General features: G+C 45.6%; 1 protein-coding gene across 5 annotated transcripts in view; it reads left to right on the top strand.

Annotated features, from left to right (window-relative positions):
* Positions 1 to 1,304: 1,304 nt before the first annotated feature.
* The window catches only part of rab23 (RAB23, member RAS oncogene family), a 34,255-nt gene continuing 12,713 nt past the window's right edge, over positions 1,305 to 22,846 (top strand). For 2 of the 5 annotated variants that reach the window (XM_038800661.1, XM_038800657.1), the window contains exons 1-4: positions 1,305 to 1,417; positions 14,892 to 15,153; positions 18,635 to 18,720; positions 21,108 to 21,264. In XM_038800661.1, the coding sequence (XP_038656589.1) occupies positions 14,999 to 15,153; positions 18,635 to 18,720; positions 21,108 to 21,264 (398 nt within the window). In that variant the 5' untranslated portion in view covers positions 1,305 to 1,417; positions 14,892 to 14,998. Of the gene's footprint in view, positions 1,426 to 10,952; positions 11,308 to 14,891; positions 15,154 to 18,634; positions 18,721 to 21,107; positions 21,265 to 22,846 lie in introns of those variants that run through there. The other 3 variants (XM_038800658.1, XM_038800659.1, XM_038800660.1) reach the window with 3 other exon arrangements.

The raw sequence follows: 22,846 nt of genomic DNA, 5'->3' as shown, positions 1-22,846 counted from the left end.
GAAATATATACAACAAATGTATGGAAACACACAGGTCAATGGAGAAGATCTTGTGTTTATATGAGATGTTTAATACTTCTCAATACATTCCACAATCAAAACTTCTTTCAAAATAATCTAATATCTAGATATAGATAGATAATTGGTTTATTCAAAAATCATCTTGGTAGCACCTGCAGAAATGTGATGATAAAAGTAAAGCAAGAAATATGGTCGATTTGGTTATTGTCACATGTACCAAGGTACAGTGAAAAGTATTTTTCTTCAAGCAGCTCAGATCATTAAGTACATGAACATAAAAAGAAAATATATAATAGGGAAACACAAGGTACACAATATAAATACATAAACACCAGCATCAGGTGAAGCATATAGGGGTGTAGTATTAAGCAGGTCAGTCCATTAGAGAATTGTTTAGGAGTCTGGTAACAACGGGGAAGAAGCTGTTTTTGAATCTGTTCGTGTGTGTTCTCAGACTTTTGTCTCTCCTGCCCGATGGAAGAAGTTGGAAGAGTGAGTAAGCCGGGTGGGAGGGGTCTTTGATTATGCTGCCCGCTTTCCCCAGGCAGCAGGAGGTGTAGATGGAGTCAATGGATGGGAGGCAGGTTTATGTGATGGACTGGGCTGTGTTCACGACTCTCTGAAGTTTCTTGGGATCTTGGGCCGAGCAGTTGCCATAGTCATCAAAATACAAATTAAGTGTAAATTATTGAATGATTCCACAATTATAATCATTTCAGTCCACAAATAGCTACAATAACTGCAAGGGCAAGGGAAGTTGGGACCTGTGTGAGTTTCTGCAATGATTTCCTCCTCCCCACATTTTCGACCACAATTTGTTTGCAGTCAACAGACTCTGCGAATTGTAATTGATGTAGCATGTATCAGCTTTATTGCTTTGTTGTGAGTTTGAGCATATGTGTGATGACATCAATGGTAAAAAAAATATGCTGGCTCTTGCAGCAAACATTCCTTTTGTTAGCATTGGAAAGTACACGAGAGAGAAATTGGAGACAAGCGGAACAGTTTTAAGGCACACCCTGAAGCCTGGCTCACTGTCAAATCCATGGAGAAAACTACTTATGTTTGAAAAGGGGAAAAAAAAATATTTTGCAATCAATCCAGAAAGAGTCAGTATGCAAAACTGTTGTGCTGAGCAGTGACCAAGTTATTGGAAGAACCTTTCACTGTGAATGTCCTGCTGTCAGATGAATTGTGACAAGATGACTCAGCCTCCCACATTGTCTCTCTCTGCAAAGAGCCGTGTCGGCGCCTGCGCAGTGCGCTCACCCTCCACGTCGCGCCTGCGCGGTGCCGGTGGCCGGCCGACGTCAGTGTGGTGGCAATTCCGCTTCCGCCAGTTGTCACGGGTTACCGGCGCCGAGCGGGTGGATCCCGATCGTGGAGCGATGTCTGAGTGAGTGAGAGAAATAAATAAATGGAGGGATGTCTCCTCCACCCCACCTTCCTGCATCTATGGGACGGAGGGGGGGGTGTGTGCGCCCCCTCCTCACTGACTTTGGAGGTGCTGATTCCCCCTCTGGGTGGTGCATGGCCGCCCTCTGTGGGAGGAGGAGGGTGGGGGTGCGCGCCCCCTCTCTGCGGAGGGTGGGGGTGCGCGCCCCCTCTCTGCGGAGGGTGGGGGTGCGCGCCCCCTCTCTGCGGAGGGTGGGGGTGCGCGCCCCCTCTCTGCGGAGGGGGGGGGGGGGCGCCCCCTCTCTGCGGAGGGTGGGGGTGCGCGCCCCCTCTCTGCGGAGGGTGGGGGTGCGCGCCCCCTCTCTGCGGAGGGTGGGGGTGCCCGCCCTCTGTGGAGGGCTGGGGGTGCGCGCCCCCTCTCTACGGAGGGTGGGGGTGCGCGCCCCCTCTCTGCGGAGGGTGGGGGTGCGCGCCCCCTCTCTGCGGAGGGTGGGGGTGCGCGCCCCCTCTCTGCGGAGGGTGGGGGTGCGCGCCCCCCTCTCTGCGGAGGGTGGGGGTGCGCGCCCCCTCTCTGCGGAGGGTGGGGGTGCGCGCCCCCTCACTGCGGAGGGTGGGGGTGCGCGCCCCCTCTCTGCGGAGGGTGGGGGTGCGCGCCCCCTCTCTGCGGAGGGTGGGGGTGCGCGCCCCCTCTCTGCGGAGGGTGGGGGGTGCCCCTCTCTGCGGAGGGTGGGGGTGCGCGCCCCCTCTCTGTGGAGGGTGGGGGTGCGCGCCCCCTCTCTACGGAGGGTGGGGGTGCGCGCCCCCTCTACGGAGGGTGGGGATGCGCGCCCCCTCTCTGCGGAGGGTGGGGGTGCGCGCCCCCTCTCTGCGGAGGGTGGGGGTGCGTGCCCCCTCTGCGGAGGGTGGGGGGGGCACCCCTTCTGCGGAGGGTGGGGGGGCACCCCCTCTCTGCGGAGGGTGGGGGGGCACCCCCTCTCTGCGGAGGGTGGGGGGGCACCCCCTCTCTGCGGAGGGTGGGGGGGGCACCCCCTCTCTGCGGAGGGTGGGGGGGCACCCCCTCTCTGCGGAGGGTGGGGGGGCACCCCCTCTCTGCGGAGGGTGGGGGGGCACCCCCTCTCTGCGGAAGGTGGGGGGGCACCCCCTCTCTGCGGAGGGTGGGGGGGGGCACCCCCCCTCTGCGGAGGGTGGGGGGGGCACCCCCCCTCTGCGGAGGGTGGGGGGGGCACCCCCTCTCTGCGGAGGGTGGGGGGGGCACCCCCTCTCTGCGGAGGGTGGGGGGGGCACCCCCTCTCTGCGGAGGGTGGGGGGGGCACCCCCTCTCTGCGGAGGGTGGGGGGGGCACCCCCTCTCTGCGGAGGGTGGGGGGGCACCCCCTCTCTGCGGAGGGTGGGGGGGGGCACCCCCTCTCTGCGGAGGGTGGGGGGGCACCCCCTCTCTGCAGAGGGTGGGGGGGGCACCCCCTCTCTGCGGAGGGTGGGGGGGGGCACCCCCTCTCTGCGGAGGGTGGGGGTGCGCGCCCCCTCTCTGTGGGGGGTGCCCCTCTCTGCAGAGGGTGGGGGTGCGCGCCCCCTCTCTGCGGAGGGTGGTGGGGCGCCCCCTCTCTGCGGAGGGTGGGGTGTGGGATGCGGTCTGAGAGAAGGAATGGGAGGTGTGGTATGGATTTTCTGATGAACGTAGGAATTTCTGATGTATAGTATTTTATGTATTTGGTGCGATGAGGGTTAAAATCCAGGGTTAGTGTGTGTATGACTGCTACAGTAGTGTTTTTAAAAATCCTGGTTGAAAAGACAACTGTTAAAGCATTGTAAAAGTTGGGCTAATGGACTTTTGTTTGGATTAAGAGGGTTCCCTGTGGGGCAGTTAATAAGATGTATTTTCAGTTGGTAAAATAATGTAACTAATGGGAGGAGTAAGAGTATCAGGCATTTTGGCAGCGATTGTTCAGTTTTTTCTGAAGGTTAAGCCATGAAGACAGTTTCTGAAGACTTCACCTAGAGATCCTGCATTGTTGTGACAGGGTTCAGGTCTATCTCTTAGAGCATTCTCAAAGAGCATCTCTTAAGCAAGTTTGTATGGACTGGTAACTGTATTTAAAAGTCGATTGAGAGCTGAGATGGTCTTGGTGTTTGAGTGAGAATAAAGATAGCAGTTAAAGGTTATTGTGACACACGTTTGATTAACTTTGTTTAAGGGGTGATGTTAAAGATATTTTAATACTGTTGGTAATAAAGTTTGTTTTAATTTGCCCCATCTCTATTTTTGGGCGAAATTGCTCCTTGAGCGAGGTATAATTTCCCCAGTCTTACGAAATCAAAGTATTCGGGCTTCTGTGCAGTATCCTAGCCACTGTTGTGGTCTGATTCGGAATTGTAATAATTCCCCCTCACAGTCTGCAGAGAGGGGCATGTGGATTCCCCCTCTCTGTCTGAGGAGTGGATGCCCACCCCCTTCATATCTGTGAGGGTCCGGGAGGGAGCCGGTTAGATGGGTGCCCCCGGTCATACTGCTTGTATCTGTTGAATCAATATTTCATTTTAATGGGTGTTTATTCCATGTATTAGAATAATTCTAGAAATTACCAAGCATTAATATTGAATAATATGATGCAGATTATATTTCTCTGGAAATAAAGTTGTGGTAATGTATACAAGTAATTTGAGATATGACACAGTCCTTATCACATCATTGGATGAAACAGGTAAGTTTGATCCTATTTCCTTTCTGACACTGGGACGTACACGTTTCTGACCCAATTCAATATCCCTTTGGTATGTTTTCGCTCTTCTGCCAAAACCCACATCAACACCTTTTTTACAATTGATTTAATGGATCCGGGGGCTAGTGCCCCCATCGTACACCCTCTGGGGGCTAGTGCCCCTCCATCAGCTTGAGTTGATCCAAAATGCTGCTGCCGGCATCCTAACCTGTGTCAAATCCAGTCCAACCCTCACTCCTGTGCTCGCTGACATACGTGGCTACCAGCTAGCAACGTGTCATGTTCTCCCCTGATTCCGAATCCTTCCATGGCCTCACCTTCCTCCCGCCTCACATTCCTCCCCGGGGAATAGGATCTCTGACATCTTTGATTCTGCTTCTTGCTCCTCTCCAATTTTCCACCATTGACAACCATGTCTTCAGCTGGGAAGACCCAAAACTGAAGCTCTTGGTCACCACATCCAATAGCTCCACATGTGGCTTGATGCCGCATTCTGTTTGATAATGCCCCTGTGAAGCACTTGTGGATGTTATACTACATGCAACCCACTTTATAAATGCAGTTTGTTGTTGTATAGTCCACAGATCTTTCCACCACTGACGTTTTCCAGTTTGGGGTCTTGGTTGGGTCTGTTGTAGAGTAGCTGATCAAAGATTGATTAGCAATTTGATTATTATGTCATCCGTCTACCAGGACGGCAGGAGATGAACTGGATGGATCTCACTATTTTCCTGCAGCAATTTGGCTGTTCCATGTCATGTCCAGTGCATCACTCTGATTCCTCCGGACTGGCTCTCATTCTGGTTGAGCACCGCTCTGGGTCAGTTATCCTGTTTGCTGGGAAGGTCACAGATTGGCAGGGACTTGTAAATTTACCAGATCCTGGACAGTGGAAAGCTGCTCAAAATGACTGCTTTTCTCTCCTTTAAAATACTGCTGACACGTCCAAGTGGCATGTGTGTGTCACATATGCCACTTTCATTTAGATTGATGTAGATTTGGCAAAAGAAGGAATGCTCCTAATGCAGTGCACTTTTTGTGTAATGGTTGTAGAGACGGTTATTTCCCTGTAACTTAGAATCATAGCATCCCATTCGGCCCATCAAGTTGCCACAGATTCTCTGAAAGAACACCCTACCTAGACCCATGCCCCACCCTATCCCAGTAACCACCAAACCTTTTGGACACTAAGGGGCAATTTAGCATGGCCAATCCATCTAATCAGCACATCTTTGGACTGTGGGAGGAAACCGGAGCACCCTCAGGAAACATATGCAGACACGGGGTAAATGTGCAAACCCCACACAGACAGACACCCAAGGCCGGATTTGAACCCGGACTGCTGGTGCTACGAGGTAGCAGTGCCAACCACTGCCACCTGTGCCACCCACTTTTACAAGCTGGCAATAAGACTACTCGAGTAGTCCAGCCTTTAGGAAGGTAGAGGTCTACATAGACGTCCGTAGAATGTACAATACAGAAAACGGCTATTTGGGCTCTGGTTCCATACTCCACATGAGCCTCTTCTCACCCCTCTTCATCTCATCGACTAGGCATAGCAAACCTGTAGATCTCCGTGTTGGTGAGGGAGGTGGAGGAAAACACTATCGATTGAGCTGAGCAAGACATTGGGACTTTGACAGCCCGGCCAGCCTTGAGGCTTCAGCTGAGAGTTGGATATACTCCAAAGCCCAGGAATGGCGGTGTTCCTGGAAACTGAAGGATATGGTTTGAATTTTACTGACATTAAACTGGAAGTAGTGATGAGTCATTCGAGCTGAATCTCAGAGGGTGGCATGTTGGCAGGAGGAAATCTTCCTTCTGTTTTCTGACTTGGTTTGCTTCAGACTGGTAATAGTTGTACAATTTCTGCAGAGAGATGGACCTGAGAAATCCTGCTGCCGGTAGTTTGAGGGTCTAAATGTTGGGATCACTATTATCCAGTTATGTAATGTTGTGGGAGTTCTATTGTGTGCGCTGGATAGGAGCTATTTCCTTGAAGGGGGTAAGAAGGTTTGCAGTTTATATTTTCACAGTAACCCCCATGATTATAGATTTAAAACGTATAGTAGCAAACATCTTGCACTTGTGTCGCACCTTTAATATGGTTGAAAAGATCCAAAGGCAACTCAGAAGGGGCAGGAGAGGGTGAGGGAAGACTGCGAAGGGAGTGAAACACAAAGTATGCAATTGCATCCATTTTTCCTTTTGCTGAAAAGCAATGTATGTGAGAAGGGATCACTTGGTGGAATGCAAAACTTACACTTTGGTGTGATTTAATATTGGGCTTGTTGTAGAAGAGGTATCACATTTTCATTCCAAATGACTGCAGACAAAACAACTCTGAAACATGATGCGATTCCTACAGCAGCTAACTGAACAACACATTGCTTGGGGGCAGTTTTTCTGTTTGTGATTAAATTCCTCAAAACAGTTGATCTGCATGTTGTATTGTAACAATCACATTCTTTGTGAAACTGAATTAAAATCGGAATCCTGTACAGTTGTCAGAACTTGGGTGGAATTGTGTCTGTTTTTGCTAATGTAACCAGAGCCGAATTTACAAGGGGGAAAATTGCCAAGAGTTGGGAAAAGGCGTTTTGGCATCTCACCAACTTGTCCTTCTAATCTTGTATCAGCTAGTCCTCCTGTTAGATTACCCTTCAAGAACACCTTTTAAAAATCAATTTGCTTTGAAACTACATTGCTCTCTGGCTTGTCTTCAAGTAACCTACTGGGTTCGCCTCTCACCATCCCATCCCTTTCCAAAATAAAAGTAGTGGCTATGAGTAATCCTGACACCCTCTTTGCATTTTTTTTGATAAACAATTTTAATGAGGTATTTTTTGGCATTGTAAATAGCAAAATTAGAGAACGAGAAAACAAATGGACTGTACAATAAACAAAGTACATGGTGCAATTGCTGTAACCCGTCCCACCCAGATCTGCCTAATTGACCCCTATACTACATTCCCCTAACCCTCCCGAGTAGGCTTTAATGAAGTTACTGTGAAAAGCCCCTAGTCGCCATATCCCGGCACCGGTTCGGGGATGCTGGTATGGGAATTGAACCCACGCTGCTGGCCTTGTTCTGCTTTACAAGTCAACTGTTTAGCCCACTGTGCTAAACCAGCCAAATGAGGAATTACACAGTAATTTGGAGGGAATGGCCTTGCCTCAGCATCAAAAGATGTTTTGGAACTCTTTATTCGTCCCTTGGTGAGCATCGCTAGTAAGGCCACTATTTGTTGCTGTTGCCGGCCTCTGAATGCCGTTGAGAAGGTAGAAGTGAGCTGCAGTCCGTGTGGTGTATTTGCTTATTCGATTTGCTACTCCATGTGAGGATGGATTTTTCTGACACATTTTAACGCTGTACTCAACATTGGAATGCCATAGGAATTCCATTTATGTCAATGAAAAATTGTCATTGACTCGATAAGTCTGTGAATTTACTGATTTCTTTTGTTAAAACTTGGTGCTGTGTACTTGCTCTTTAATTCTAAAAGTGGCATACTTCTGTTTAACAGGGCCCAGATTTCGATATAATAATAATAATTGCTTATTTCACAAGTAGGTTTTAATGAAGTTACTGTGAAAAGCCCCTAGTTGTGAATAACGGTGACGCTAATCAGAACTCAGCATCACTAAACTGGACAGCAGCTTTCAGAGCCCAGTTAAAGGGGGAATGGGGAAGTTGCAATCTGAGTTCTCCTGTTCCTCCACAGATGCGTTATGATTAGTGCGTAGACTTGATTTCGAAATTAATGTTTGGGTAAACAGTCATCGTACATATCCACGAAACAAAGAATTAAGACTGGACGTGAATTTGGGTGTAAATGATTTTAAATGCTGCAGTAAGTCTTAATTACTGCCAAACAAATCCTCTGACCCTGAGCATTTTTTTTCCAAGTGTGGAGTTGCATTCCTTCAGAATTTAATTTGTGTTGGGAGAATTTTTTTAAAATCTGTTTTTCTTTGAATCCCTCTCTTGCTCAAAATTTCATCTTTTCTTCCCTCCTTTTGCTTTGCTATTTGTACATGATTTTACAATGATTTAAATAAGCTAATGTATGCTTCCTGGTTTTGCATTTGAGTCTGAGAAACCTTCAGTACAGTTGTCAAAGAGCCTCAATGTTGCCTGTCCTGTTCTGTGACCTGGCAAATCCCCTGTATCAGAAGGCTAGCTGGAGTAAGGCTATGTTCAAAAGCCTGTAAAAACTCTCGGTAGCTGTCAGTGCAGTGGAAGTGAATCATCATTCCTTCACTGCTAACTACATGACCTGGGTGTTATTGTAAACCAGTTACTGAAGGTAAGCATGCAGGCGGTAAAGAAGGCAAATGGTATGTTGGCCTTCATAGTGAGAGGATTGGAGTACAAGTTGGGATATCTTGCTGCAATTATACAGGCCACACCAGGAATATTGTGTGCAGTTTTGGTCTCCTTATCTGAGGAAGGATGTTTTTGCTCTCGAGGGAATGCAGTAAAGGTTTACCAGACTGATTCCAGGGATGGCGGGACTGATATATGAGGAGAGATTGAATCGGTTAGGATTGTATTCGCTGAATTAGGAGGATGGGGGATCTATTTATGGACAGGAGCTTCCCCAGCTTGAAAGCCTTGGAGGATAAATTTGAATTGCCAGTAGGGAATGGGTACGAGATTTCTTGAGAAGGCAGGTTCCAGCCATCCCGATGCTGCCGCCCCGGGGATACAGGACAGAGCGGTCTCCAGTACATGGGTGGGAGAGGGGAAGGTATCGGACATCAACCAAGAACTTTTGGAATCGGAGGAAACTCTGGTGGAGGAGCTCGAGGGCAAGTGGAAAGATGAGCTAGGGGGAGAAATAGAGGCGGGTCTGTGGGCAGATGCCCTAAGCAGTGTTAGTACATCCTCATCATGTGCCAAGCTTGGCCTGATACAGTTCAAGGTAGTCCACCAGGCACATATGACGGTGACCCAGATGAGCAATTTTTTGGGGGTAGAGGACAGGTGTGTGAGGTATGCGGGAAGCCCAGCAAATCATGTCCACATGTTTTGGGCTTGCCTGAAGCTTAGAGGGTTTTGGTAGGGTTTCGTTAGGGTGATGTCCACGGTACTCAAAACACGGGTGTACTGAGTCCAGAGGTGGTGATCTTTGGAGTGTCGGAAGATCCGGGAGTTCAGGGGGCGAAAGAGGCCGACGTTTTGGCCTTTAGCTCCCTGGTAGCCCGGAGACGGATCTTGTTAATGTGGAGGGACTCAGAGCCCCCGAGTGCAGAGATCTGGGTTAGTGACATGGCTGGATTTCTCAGTCTCGAGAAAATAAAGTTTGCCGTAAGAGGGTCAATGTTAGGGTTCAACCAGACATGGCAGCCGTTTGTCGACTTTCTCGGGGAAAATTTAAATTTCAGCAGAAGCAGAATTCCAAAGGGGGGGGGTGGGGGGCAGACTGTTGTTTTATGGTTGGAGTGTCTGAAGACTGTGATGGGGTGGAAATGTTTATTGTACCATGTTTATCTCACTGTTATTGTTATTAAAAAGATTGCAAATACCCTAACAAAAATATTTTTTAAAAAAGGATTGTATTCACTGGAGTTCAGAAGAAGGAGGGGGGAATCTCATGGAAACCTATAAAATAGGACTACACAGGGTAGATGCAGGAAGGATGTTCCTGATGGTGGGTGTGTCTAGAAACAGGGGTTACAGTCTGTGGTACGGGGTAGATTATTTAGGATGGAGATGAGGAGAAATTTCTTCACCCAGAGAGTGGTCGGCCTGTGGACTTTGTTCCCAAAAGAAGTAGTTGAGGCCAAAACATTGCATGTTTTCAAGAAGCAGTTCGATATAGCACTTGGGGTGAAGGGGTTCAAAGGATGTAGGGTGAAAGAGGATTGGGATATTGAGTGGTTGATCAGCCATGATCATAATGAATGGCAGAGCAGGCTTGAAGGGCCGAATGGCCTCCTCCAATTTTCTGTGTTTCTAAACTGCAAAATCTGGACAATTAACACTACTTCTGTCAATTTGCCCACCTCCAAAATGGATGGCTTTAATTTTAACTTGACTTGTACAAATCCTATTAAACATTTCCTTGTTCCCTTGTTCAGTCTCTTCTGCTGTAAAGGTGGTGGTTTACTGGACAGCAATGATCCCTGTGCTCCTATATGCACCAGAGACTTGGGCAAACTGCAGAAAGTTTCTCAAAGCAATGGAGAAGTGTTAACAGCAGTGCCTCTGCAAAACCTCCAAATCCACTGGCAATTAATCAATCTTGTCCAACAGCAGTATCCTCTCCCTGCTCACTTTTTTTTTTATTCGTCCATGAGATGTGGACGTCGCTGGCTGAGGGCCAGCGTTTATTGCCCATCCCTGAGGGCAATTAAGAGTCAACCACATTGCTGTGGGTCTGGAGTCACATGTTGGCCAGACCAGGTAATAACGACAGATTTTCTTCCCTAAATGATGATCGTGAACCAGATGGGTTTTTACGACAATCGACAACGGTTTCACGGTCACCTTTGGACTTTTAATTCCAGATTTCTTTATTGAATTCAAATTTCACCATCTGCCATGATGGGATTTGAACCCAGATCCCCAGAGCATGGCTCTGGTTCTCTGGATTACTAGTCCAACAGCAATACCACTATGCCACTGCCTCCCCACTGCCTTACCCAGCGCTGAGGTGCTAATTGCTCAAAACCTGCTCCGCTGCACTTTGCATGTTGTTCATATGCCTGACATCAGATTTCCGAAGCAATTGCTCTACTCAGTATTTTTTTGTGGCAGGAGATTTCCAGGAGTACAGTGGATGGGCTTTAGGGATGTCCTCAAACCATCCTGAAGAGGTTCGACATCCCACCGACTCATGTGACACTCTGGCTTGTAAAATGAAAAGAATTTAATCTGAAAGGCGAGGAACACGTCGAGGGACTTAACAGGAACACGCAGAGGCGAAGACGAGGCTCCGGAGAGCGTATGCAAACTTTCCAACAACTCATTCAACCGACCCTTCAACACAACCTGCCCCGCATGTGAAAGAGTTTGCGGATCACGCATTGGACATAGCAGCTGTCTCAGAACCCATCATACCAGAGTGGAGCAAGTCTTCCTCGATCACCTAGGACTGCCGAAGAAGAAAAATAATTCTGCAAACAAATGTTTCTGATCATAAACCTCTTTGTGTTCTTGGCCAAAGGTTTCAATGCGTTTGGATTGACTTTACTCACAATAGTAGATTAAATGATTATCTCTTTTTTTGTTCAATTCGGTTCTGTATTGCAGCTGCATGTGAAAAGAGCCTGTTGCTAGCGCCCCTTGGCAACAGATAACCAGAATGAAAAGCTGTCTACGGACAACAAATGCAGTAATTTAACAAATTACCAAGTAATCAAGGTCTAATTTAAAACCTTGTGTCATGTTTCAAATTCAACACTTCCACTTTTGTCACATTGGCATTTGCCAGATGCTCTTTCGATCTCCACAAATAGCTGAGCCATACACACCGGGTGTGTTTCAGGTCTCTGCTAACTAAATAATTTCATGGTTACAGGGAAAAGATTACACGAGGAGTGGGACTAAATTGTTTTAATTCGTTCATGAGATGTGAGCAACACTCACAAGGTTAGCATTTGTTACCTATCCTTAGTTACCCCTGAGAAGGTGGTAGTGAGCTGCCTTTTTCAACAGTTGCAGTGCATGTGGTCTAGGTACACCCACAGTGCTGTTAGGGAGGGAGTTCCAGCAACAGTGAAGGAACAATGATCTAGTTCCAAGTCAGGATGGTGTATGTCTTGGAAGGAATTTGACGATGGTAGTTTTTCCATGCTTCTGCTGCCCTTGTCCTCCTTGGTGGTAGAGGCCACATGTTTGGACAATGCTGTTGAAGGAGCCTTAATGCACCACTGTGCATCGGTGGTGGAGGGAGCGAATGTTTAAGGTAGTGGGTGGGGTGCGGATCAAGAGGGCTGCTTTGTCCTGAATGATGTTGAGCACCTTGAGTGGTGTTGGAGCTGCACCCGTCCAAGGAATTGATAAAAAACTCCATCCCATTCCTGACTTGTGCCTTGAGATGGTGGCCAGACTTTGGGAAGGCACTGAGTTACTTGCCACACAATATCCAGTCTCCGACCTGCTCTTGTCGCCACAGGATTTAAATGATTGGTCCAATTCAGCGTTTAGTCAATGGTAACCCCCAGAATGTTGATAATTAGGATTCAGCGATGGTAAAGTTGTTGAATGTCAAGGGGGAGGTGGTTAGATTCTCTCTTGTTGGAGAAAATCATTGGCTGGCACTTGTGCGGCACAAATGCTACTAAATGGATAGATGATACAGACTCCAATGATCTTTTGACATCCTATGCTGTAGCATTTGATGATACTATCTCAACCTGGGCAGCAGTGTGTCAAGGTTCCACCAGTATCCCTACATCCTGATCAACATCCAATCACTCTGCTGAAGTGTGTGACTGTCGTAGCTGCTGATACCATTGTAATTCCTCTGACCTGGCTGAATAGCCCCAGTCAAAATGTCCAGTTACAAGTTGGACAAGGTGCGTCCTTGCACCCATGAAACCGTACCCTAGCAAAGAGGCTGCCTTTGGACAAAGGGAGGAGGTGGGAAGTACAGTCACTCTTTAGTTTCACTAGATATGCTGTGGGTCTTAGTGACTGAGGCTCAGTTGAGCACTTTATAAAATATTCAGTTTAGAACCTCATCCAGTGGGACATGTGATAAATGCAAACAGTGTGATCAGCATTATTTTGGTTAATTTGAGATTTTGAACAATTAGGCAGTGAATTTTGACATTGAAAAAAATATCTGGATCACAGAACTGCTCAGTGTATCTTTTTTGCTCAGATTTTGTTTTTGCCATAAATTAGTGTAGACGTTTTGAAAAATGAAAATCGCTTATTGTCACGAGTAGGCTTCAATGAAGTTACTGTGAAAAGCCCCTAGTGACCACATTCCGGCGCCTGTCCGGGGAGGCTGGTACGGGAATCGAACCGTGCTGCTGGCCTGCTTGGTCTGCTGTAAAAGCCAGCAATTTAGCCTGGTGAGCTAAACCAGCCTGCAGTATATGGGAGCAAAATAGATACAATTGACCCTATTGCATAGAATTCTATTAACTTCAGCTGCTCACAAAACAGCCATGAAATTGCTGCACTGTGAAGAGTTAAATGTTGCAGGTCTTGGAAGTAGCTTTGGAAGGCAAGAGTTTGGATTTGGCATTGCCTGGTCCTAATGTTATGATTTGGCAGGTGCTAATTGCCAGGCTAACAAAGTCCCAAAGGCAGTTTATATTTTCTTACGAGTAGGCACATTTACTGAAATTTAGAGGCAAAAATTTCAATCACACGTTTGGAGATTTGAAATATTAAATCAAATGTTTATTAGCAAAATAAAAGAAAACTTAAACATACAATATTACATTTACACAGTTAAGAATTAATCTTATAATTTCGTCAAAGGATTTTGACTTCGACTCACTAACACCCTTTTTTAGGCAATAGCCCCTTAAGGTACTTAATCTATATAAATTTCTAGTAATATTACTGCAAGGCACCCACTGTTGATTGTGGGGAAGTACATCACAGGGCTTCTTTCTCCCTCTCATTTGACAGTGAAAATCCAAGGCTTTAACCAAAACGCTACTTTCTGGAACAAACAGACACTTCTCTGGGGTTTCTGGAGATGACTCACTTTGCTTCTTTCACAGCTCTCTCTTAGCACAGCCCACTGCAGGATCTTACATGTTCACTCCTAGCATAGCTTCTAACCTCTCCGTTAATGTTTTTTCTTCTTAATCTTTAAAACCATTGTTATGATCCTTCTTTAGAAGTTACCTTTCCCAGATCTTAAAAATGTTCATGTTTTCCTAATGGCCGTTACTTTTTTTTTTAAATTTAGAGTGCCCAATTCATTTTTTCCAATTAAGGGGCAATTTAGCATGGTCAATCCATTTAGCCTGCACATCTTTGGGTTGTGGGGGCGAAACCCACCCAAACACGGAGAGAATGTGCAAACTCCACACGGACAGTGACCCAGAGTCAGGATCGAACCTGGGACCTCAGCGCCGTGAGGCAGCAGGGCTAACCCACTGCGCCACTGTGCTGCCCTTATGGCCGTTACTTTTGGGTGAAATAAACGTAATAACATTGCTTTATTCATTTACGATCTTTGCCAGTTGCAAATCTCTTTTTTATTTCTCTTTGAAATTCAGCAGCTAAAATCCAAATCCTCACTTATCTCCGAATGTAAACTTTTACACGGATGTATTTACGTGCAACTCCTTTTACTTGGTCATGTCCACTTCAAATGCCTACTTTTACACCCACCCTTTTGGTGATTCAAAGCTTGCAGCCTAACTGTCTTTAGCTTAATTAAATTAGTCACATACAGCTCCCACAAGCCTGCTCCCAGTAATACTGAAAAACAAATTCATTTTTGTCACAGACAACGCAGACAAAATGAAGGCACTGGTAACCCTGACTGCTCCTGAGCAACTAATAGCTTCTTCCAAAGCAATACTTTCTGAAGAGCACCTTGACAGCTCTGTTGTCAGCTGGGTAATGATGCGTGTGAGTTATGGTAGGACCTATTGAATTTTTCATGATGTGCGTAATGCATTGTCATTGGTTTGGTTTCATTGGGGGGTGAACAGTATTATAGCTTTTGTCAAAAGGTTGTATTTCCTGCAGATCTTAAAACGTGCTCACTGCGAGAATGAACAAATGTTCATAAAACATAAGGTCAAGTAACCCCTCTTGTTTCTGTTGCAGGTTAATGAACTAGAGAAAGGCAAAATTGCTTCTAACTGCAGGTCGTGTGGCCAAAAGACTACCTCTCAACAAGTGTGTTACAGCAGATCCATACACGCAGTCTAAACATGCTGGAAGAGGATATTGAAGTAGCCATTAAGGTGGTGGTTGTTGGAAACGGTGCTGTTGGTAAATCAAGCATGATTCAGCGGTACTGCAAGGGGATTTTCACCAAGGATTACAAGAAAACCATTGGAGTGGACTTCCTGGAAAGACAGATTCAGTGAGTGAAGACTTCTGTACTGTAATACGTGTAGTATGGACCTTGTTGTGAGTCACTCCAGATATCTGTGGTGGGGGGTGAGCAATAGAATTATTCAAAGATAAAAACAATTTTAACAATTAACAAAAGTGCAATTTTTAAGGAATTCAGTACACTAAAGAATTAATCTACACCGTTCCATCTCAGTGATATGTGCCAGTGGCAAAACGTTTTGGCTGTTCAGTTAATACAGTTCACCGCTGTTGCGACATGTTTTTGTTGATTTCATAGAACTGTACATTGTCACAGACAGAATCAGTCCAGGAAACCCATCATGATAGGTCTACTCCTTGCAGCTTTTTCCAATTCCCTTTTTGAAAATCATTATTGAATGTTTTAGGCAATACATTCCGGATGACACTGAGTGAAAAGGATTATCTTCTCACCTCTGGCCCTTTTGCCAGTTATATTGAAACTTCTCTCAATGATATGGCTGGTTAAGGTAGTGAACAACTGGGGAAATATAGACTTGGTCCCCCAGTCTTAAGGTTAACTGGTTTGGCACACCTTGGTTAGAAAAGGTCAAAGATGGATGGGGGGGAAAAAGGACAAGATGGAACCAGAAATAACGGATCTGAACTGTAGAGGTGCAATTTGAATAGGATAAGACAGGATCTGGCCAAAGTGGATTGAGAGAAGCTACTTGTAGAAAAATCCACATCAGAGCATTGAGAGTCATTCAAAAAGGAAATCGAGAGGGTACAAAGCCAGCATGTTCCCATAAAGGTTAAGGGCGGGACCAAAAAGTCCAGAGAACCCTGGACGTCGAGGGATATATGGACCAGATAAGGTACAAAAAGGAAGCCTTTGGCATATGCAAGGGCTGAAAGCAGTGGGTGCCCTAGTAAGAAGTCTTGCAACACCAGGTTAAAGTCCAACAGGTTTGATTCAAACACGAGCTTTCGGAGCTCAGCTCCTTCCTCAGGTGAAGTAAAGAAAGTGAAGGGGGTACTTAGAAAATAAATTAGGAGAGCTCAGAGGGGACATAAAAAAACACTGGCGGGCAAAATTAAGAAAAATCTCAATGTTTTATAAGTACATTCAGGGAAAGAGTGGGGCCCATGAGGGCCCAAAGTGTCAAACTGTGTGTGTGGTTAGGTATTAACTGAGTATTTAACATCTGTGTTCACCATGGATAAGGATGATGCATTGAAAGATGGAGGGGGACTGTGATGTAATTGAACAGATTAATATCGAGAGGAAGGAGTGTTTGGGGTTTTAACGGGATTAAAAGAGGATAAACCCCCAGGCCCAGATGAGTTGTATCCTAGGCTGCTGTGTGAGGCAAGAGAGGAGATTGCAGGGGCTCTGATGCAAATTTGCAAATCCTCTCTGGCCACAGGTGAGGTGCTAGCGGACTGCTAAAGTGGTACAATTACTCAAGAAGGGAAGTAGGGGGAAAACAGGTAATTACAGGCCAGTGAATCCAACATCAATGGTAGGGAAATTATTGGAAACCATTCTGAGGGACAGAATTAATCTCTACTTCCAAGAGGCAAAGATTAATCAAGACTAGTCAGCATGGCTTTGTCAGAGGGAGGATTGAAATTTGATTGAATTTTTCAGGTGACTAAGTGTGCAGATGAGGTCCATATGGACCCAGTAAGGCTTTTGGCAAGGTCCCACATGGGAGATTGAAGAACCCATGGGATTCAGAGCAATTTGACAAATTGGATCCAAAATTGGCTTAGCAGCAGGAAGCAAAGTGAGGTGGTCAAAAGTTGTGACCTGAAGCCTGTGTCCAGTGGTGTGCCGTAGGGATTCGTACTGGGTCACTTGCTGTTTGTAGTGCACATTAATGGCCCAGGCATGAATGTAGGTGGTATGATCAGTGAGTTCACAGATGACACAAAAATTGGTGGTGTGGTAAATAGCAAAGAGGAAAGCCTTAGATTACAGGACGATATAGACGGGCTGGTCAGATGGGCAGAATAGTGACAAATGGAATTTCACCTTGAAAAGTGTGAGGTGATGCCTTTTGGGAGGTCTAGCAAGGGAATATACAACAAACGGTAGGATGCTAGGAAGCACAAAGGACCATAGGAAACATTTGGTGCATGTCCACAAATCCCTGAAGGTGGAGGATTTGTTAATATGGTAGTTAAGAAAGCAGACCGGACACTTGCCTTCATCAGCCGTGAATATAAGTGCAGGGAGGTTATGATGGAGCTGTAGAAAGCGCTCGTCAGGCCATAGCTAGAGTACTGTGTGCTGTTCTGGTCACCCCACTATATCAAGCAGAGGAAGTCACCAGGATGCTGCCTGGGCTGGAGCGTTTTATATATGTAGAGAGGCTGGTTAGGCTGCAGCTCTCCTTAGAGCCGAGAAGCTAAGGAAGAAATTTCTCCCATTAATTGAGGGATTAATGAGCAGGGGGCATAGAAATAAGGTAAGGGGCAGGACATTTAGTGGGGATTTGAAGAACAATTACCAGAGGATGGTGGGAATTTGGAACTCACTGCCTGGAAGGGTGGTAGAGATGGGAACCCTCACAACATTTAAGAAGTATTTAGGTGAGCATTTAAAATGCCATAGCATACAAGGCTACGGGCCAAATGCTGAAAAATGGGATTAGACTAGATAGGTGTTTGATGAGCGGCGCAGACACGATAGGTCTCTTTCTGTGCTGTATGACTCTGGCTCAATGAAAGAGGAAGATGGCCTGGCTTCCTCTGACCGACAAAACTCTGGGCCTTGCTGCCAGAGGCAAATATCTAACCCAGCAAAGACAAGATCTCTCGCTTCACCTTCATTGCCCGTATCATCTGCCAGCAATTGCTTAGACATGAAGAAATCCCTTTTAGCCCAGGCACTGGAGGGTGGTGACGTTACATATTGTGTTTCAGCCGGTTACATTGTGGGAAGAGGATCCCTCGCCTGATTTGCAAGAGGGACAGTTGAAGGATTGTTCACTTGGGTTGCACTTGTACATTTGACGATGTTTGGCAGACTTTCCTACTTTCTGAGCAAAGGAACAATTGTGCAGCGCAATCTTTAGACAAGATGCAATAACATGGTGAAGGGAACAAATTGTATTTCCTAAACAACCCTCCAATAAAACATCAGCTACTAATTAACTAGAAATGTTCCACTTATTAGTAATGATTTCAAGCATGATTAAGCAGAAGAGCTCTCCATCTATTATCTTTTGAAAGTAACCACTGTAACAAGCGAGCAAATTGATGTATAATATTGTAGCAAACAATAGAAGGCAGTCATAAAATACCAGTCTGAGTATGTGATGTGTTGATTGTTCTTGTTGATGCTCAGCAGCTGCGGTCATAAGACCAGAGCTGATTGAATGTGGTGAGCAGCCTGTAATTGAGCACGGTTAGACTAAATAAATGCTCCATTAAATATTTTGCTCCGATAGCAGTCACAAACCATTTTAGGGGTTTCCAAGACGCATGATTTGATCTCAAGTGTCACATTTGTTTTTCAGAGTTAATGACGAGGATGTCAGATTAATGTTATGGGATACAGCGGGCCAAGAGGAGTTTGATGCAATAACAAAAGCCTACTATAGAGGTGAGTCCAGTTAGTGTTAGGACACATCTGTAAGAGGATTCCGTCTGGAACTCTCCTCTAGTTTGTTTTCTGGCTCGGGCATTCAAACCTGTTACAGAATCCTGGTCTAAAATAATTATTTAATAAAAGGAAATGTCTTTCGGCTGAATCTTTGTATTATAAGGTCCAGAAAGGAGTCCACACCGAGCTGAACAGGCTGAATCAAAGGAAAAAAGGTTTATTGCAACAGAACAAGAGTTCAGAGCAGTTACTCTACTGCAGGAGACAGCTCACAGTTCATTGCCCTCCGGTTTTATACCGGATGTAGAAGGGGGTGCCTGGCCCCTCAGTGGGGAATGTGTATTCCCTATCTCCCAGTCTCATTGGTGTCCCATGACCTGCTTAACTCCAGGTTATGGCACTTCTCTATCACAGAAAAAGGACATTTTATAATTTGGGCTTTTGTAGAAATAGCATGTCGCACACTAACTCCCCGAACAGGCGCCGGAATGTGGCGACTAGGGGCTTTTCACAGTAACTTCATTTGAAGCCTACTCGTGACAATAAGCGATTTTCATTTTTTCATTTTCAATTACTGGGTCAATTCAATAACAAGTTTCAAAGTGTACCAAAAGCTGGAAAATTAGCAGTTTTAAATAAAGAGCAATCTCTGAAATCTACTTATTTCAGCAAATGAATGTTTTAATCTTATTATCTCTCATCCCTGACATTGAAAGGAGCATCACTTTGTTTACTTGTACCAGTCTTGCTTCTTCTCCGCCCTGGTGAAATGCTGTGTAACCCCCAATTACTGAGCCTAGGTTGGTAACTTGTTGAACATAGAACAGTACAGCACAGAACAGGCCCTTCGTGCTCTAGAGTGTTACACTACGGTTGAGCAGAGTTTTCCAGAGTAAAGCCAGTGCTGCTTCTGTTGCCTTTTCTGTGGCTCTGCTGTAACTATGGCAATCAGTGAGGTTGGCCCCCTTTCTTTGATATCTATATTCTAATGCTCAGAGTCGGCAGGTATTAAATGATACCACCACAAGGTTCAACCGGCTATCGATCAAAGAGCCAAACACCAGTTAGTTAGTTCAAGGTCAAGGGTACTTTATTTACACACACAATTGATCATGCAACATTCACTACTAGTTAATTACACCAATCGACTAAGACAGCCTGTACTTAACTTCAGGCACCCAGCTTAGGTCAGAGGAACAGTGGCCGTTGTTCAATTCTGGATCTTTTGAGTCTGGAGAAATAACTGCTGCTCAGCTAGGCTCTTCCGTCTGGTAGCAGGCGTTGAACTTGGACTTGCTTCTGGTGGTCTTGTGATTGGAGATGGACGTTGCCGGGGCGCCAGGTCCAAAAGAGGACGAACACATGGTGGACTCTCTTCTTATGCTTGGGGGTTTTTGCGCCCTTTTGGGTGGTCCTTCAGTTTGGACCTTCCTAATTAGGTGACCCCTGATCACCATGTTCGATTTCGAACCAATAAATGGGCGGGTGCCTGGATGGCTGGCCGTGTACCAAGCGGTCACTGACCCTGTTGTTTACGCTTCCCTAAAACAGGGAGTGGCGCCGAAATGTCTGGGACTGTACCAGTCGCTCAAGTACCAGTCCTTAACTTGGTGGAGATGGGCCATCAAATGCTAATCGGCCCATCAAAATGCTAATTGATCGGAGTTTTGATACCGTCTGGATTCCTCACTTGCAAATATACATTTCAGGCTCTGAGCCGGCCTGAATCTTGCTCTGTCCATTTTACCCGCCATGCTTTGCGACCTTCCCAGTTACTGGTTGTAAGTGGCCATCCCAGATGGCTACACTTCTAGTTGGGCAGTGGATATTTCCTGTATCACTGTGTGGAGGATTCCTGTATCACTGTGTGGAGGATATACTGGGAGCACTTTGTGTGCTTTCACTATGTACTCGAATCCCTACAGTGCAGGAGGAGGTCATTCAGCCCATTGAGTCTGATCCAACCCACCAAAAGAGCACCGTATCTACTCCCATGTCCCCACCCTAATCCCATAACCCCACCTAACCTTTTGGACACTGGGCATTTTAACATGTCCAATCCACCTAACCTGCACATCTTTGGACTGTGGGAGGAAACCGGAGCACTCTGAGCAAACTCCACACAGATAGTCACCCAAAGCCAGAATCGAACCCAGTCCCCTGGCGCTGTGATGCAGCAGTGCTAGCTATTGTGCCACCGTGCCACCTATTCTCATTCTGTCCCAAAGCAGTGGGTGTTTTGGTAAAGCAGTACCCTGGTGCCAGCTATTCCTTAAAGTAATAAAGTTAAGCAAAGTTCTATTGCTGAGCATTCAAATTGTTGTGGCTGTATGTTACAATAAGACCAGTTGCACTTCTAATTTGATGGTTTTGCGGCTTGATCACAGGTGCTCAGGCATGCGTGCTGGTGTTCTCCACTACCGACAGAGAGTCCTTTGAGGCTATCCCAAGCTGGAAAGAGAAAGTTGAGGCTGAAGTCGGAAATATCCCTACGGTCCTAGTGCAGAACAAAATAGACCTCCTGGATGAAACTGTACTTAAAAAGTATGTGGATAAGGGTTGTATTCAACATGGCTTAATTGATTTGTAAATTATCGGTTATGTTTCACCCGACCAAAAGAGATGAAACAACAATATACATTTACAAGACATCACAAAATGTTCCAAGGCACTTCACAGGGCATTACGGAGTTAAATTTTGCACTGAGCCTCGTAACAAATGAGGACACGTGACCAAAAGCTTGATCAGCGAGAGAGGTTCTAGAGTGCATCTTGAATGATGTGAGAGAGGCGGAGAGGTTTCTGGAGGGAATCACAGAGCTTTGGAGTCAAGGCAGCTGAAAGCGCAGCTACCAAGGCAAGAGTGAAGAAAACTGTCAGCATGCAAGAGGCCAGAATTGAAGGAGCACCGAGATCTCGGGTACAAAGTACCATGAGGGCATTTCTGCAGTAACTGAAATTTGAATCCAGTGGTGTGGGGGAAAGAGACCCTTGAAAGGAGAATGGAAAAATCGAATACTGTAGATAACGACAAATGGATTCATTTGTGCAAACTTCCAAGAGGATTTCTTCTCTCAGGTAGAATATTATTGACATATTAGCAGAGCCTCCTAAATTATGATGGTTTAGTTTAGCACCGCTGCAGTTAAATGTCTAAATGCAGGTTTAAACAGTCCCTCTGTGCAACTTCACTGATGCAGGTAAGGAGGTTGAAATTGGTGAGACAAAATTGCTTGCAGTTGTAAAACTGGAAAGCTTATAATAATAGACGGTGGGAGTCTTGATCCTGATTTGGAGGAAGTTACTTTTGTCATGGGGTGTATTTTGGTCCAGCAAGCAGTTCAAATTGTTGTTTTTAAAGTCATTTGGCACATAAGCCAAATTAAAAGGTTTTATTTGGGTTTTGTGAAGAGTTTCACAGTTTGACCCAATTCCATTCTCCCTTTTGCTCGTTTTCCTAAATACTCACAAAGGAAGACTTGTGTCAGTTGAATTGACAATCAGTCTAAATCTCTGAATGCCATTGTTAGTTCAGTACATTATGTGAAAGACCATAGGATACTATTGATAAGAATCAAAACAAATTCAACATAGACCTGATGGCGACTAGAATGAAATAATTTAAATGGTAGAGGCAAAGATTTGCAGATTAAAAAAATATATTTTGAATAATCTGTTTCTTGTCCAGACCCCCAAGTTATTGATGATATCTGGTTCGGGACCAATAATGTTTGTTTAAAGTAGATAAAAGGTTGAGACTCGAGACAATTTCTCAGTGAATAAAGACATAACGTCCCAAACAGAAATAAACTTTATTATACAAGGTCAGAAATATAAAACATTTTACAATATCCTATCATATTATTAATGTTCAGGGTTAATATGGGATGCATGTGAATTAACAACAAAATGTAGTGAAACACAGCACCGTGTACAAGAAATGCCAGATGCGAACAAATAGAGTCCACAAGTTTCTCAATAACCCTCACAGAGGTCAATAAGACAGAATCAACCTGATAGTTTCTTTCTTTCCCAAAAAGGATTCCAGTCTCACCTTCAAAGATATAACCTTGAAATTTTTTTCCAAACTTCGCCCCAACTTTGATGACATCAGTGGCTCACCTCA

The sequence above is a fragment of the Scyliorhinus canicula genome, chromosome 6 (assembly GCF_902713615.1).
Source record: "Scyliorhinus canicula chromosome 6, sScyCan1.1, whole genome shotgun sequence".
NCBI classification, from domain to species: Eukaryota; Metazoa; Chordata; class Chondrichthyes; order Carcharhiniformes; family Scyliorhinidae; genus Scyliorhinus; species Scyliorhinus canicula.
The sequence above is the reverse complement of the archived record's forward strand: the minus strand, read 5'-3'. Positions and strand labels throughout refer to the sequence as shown.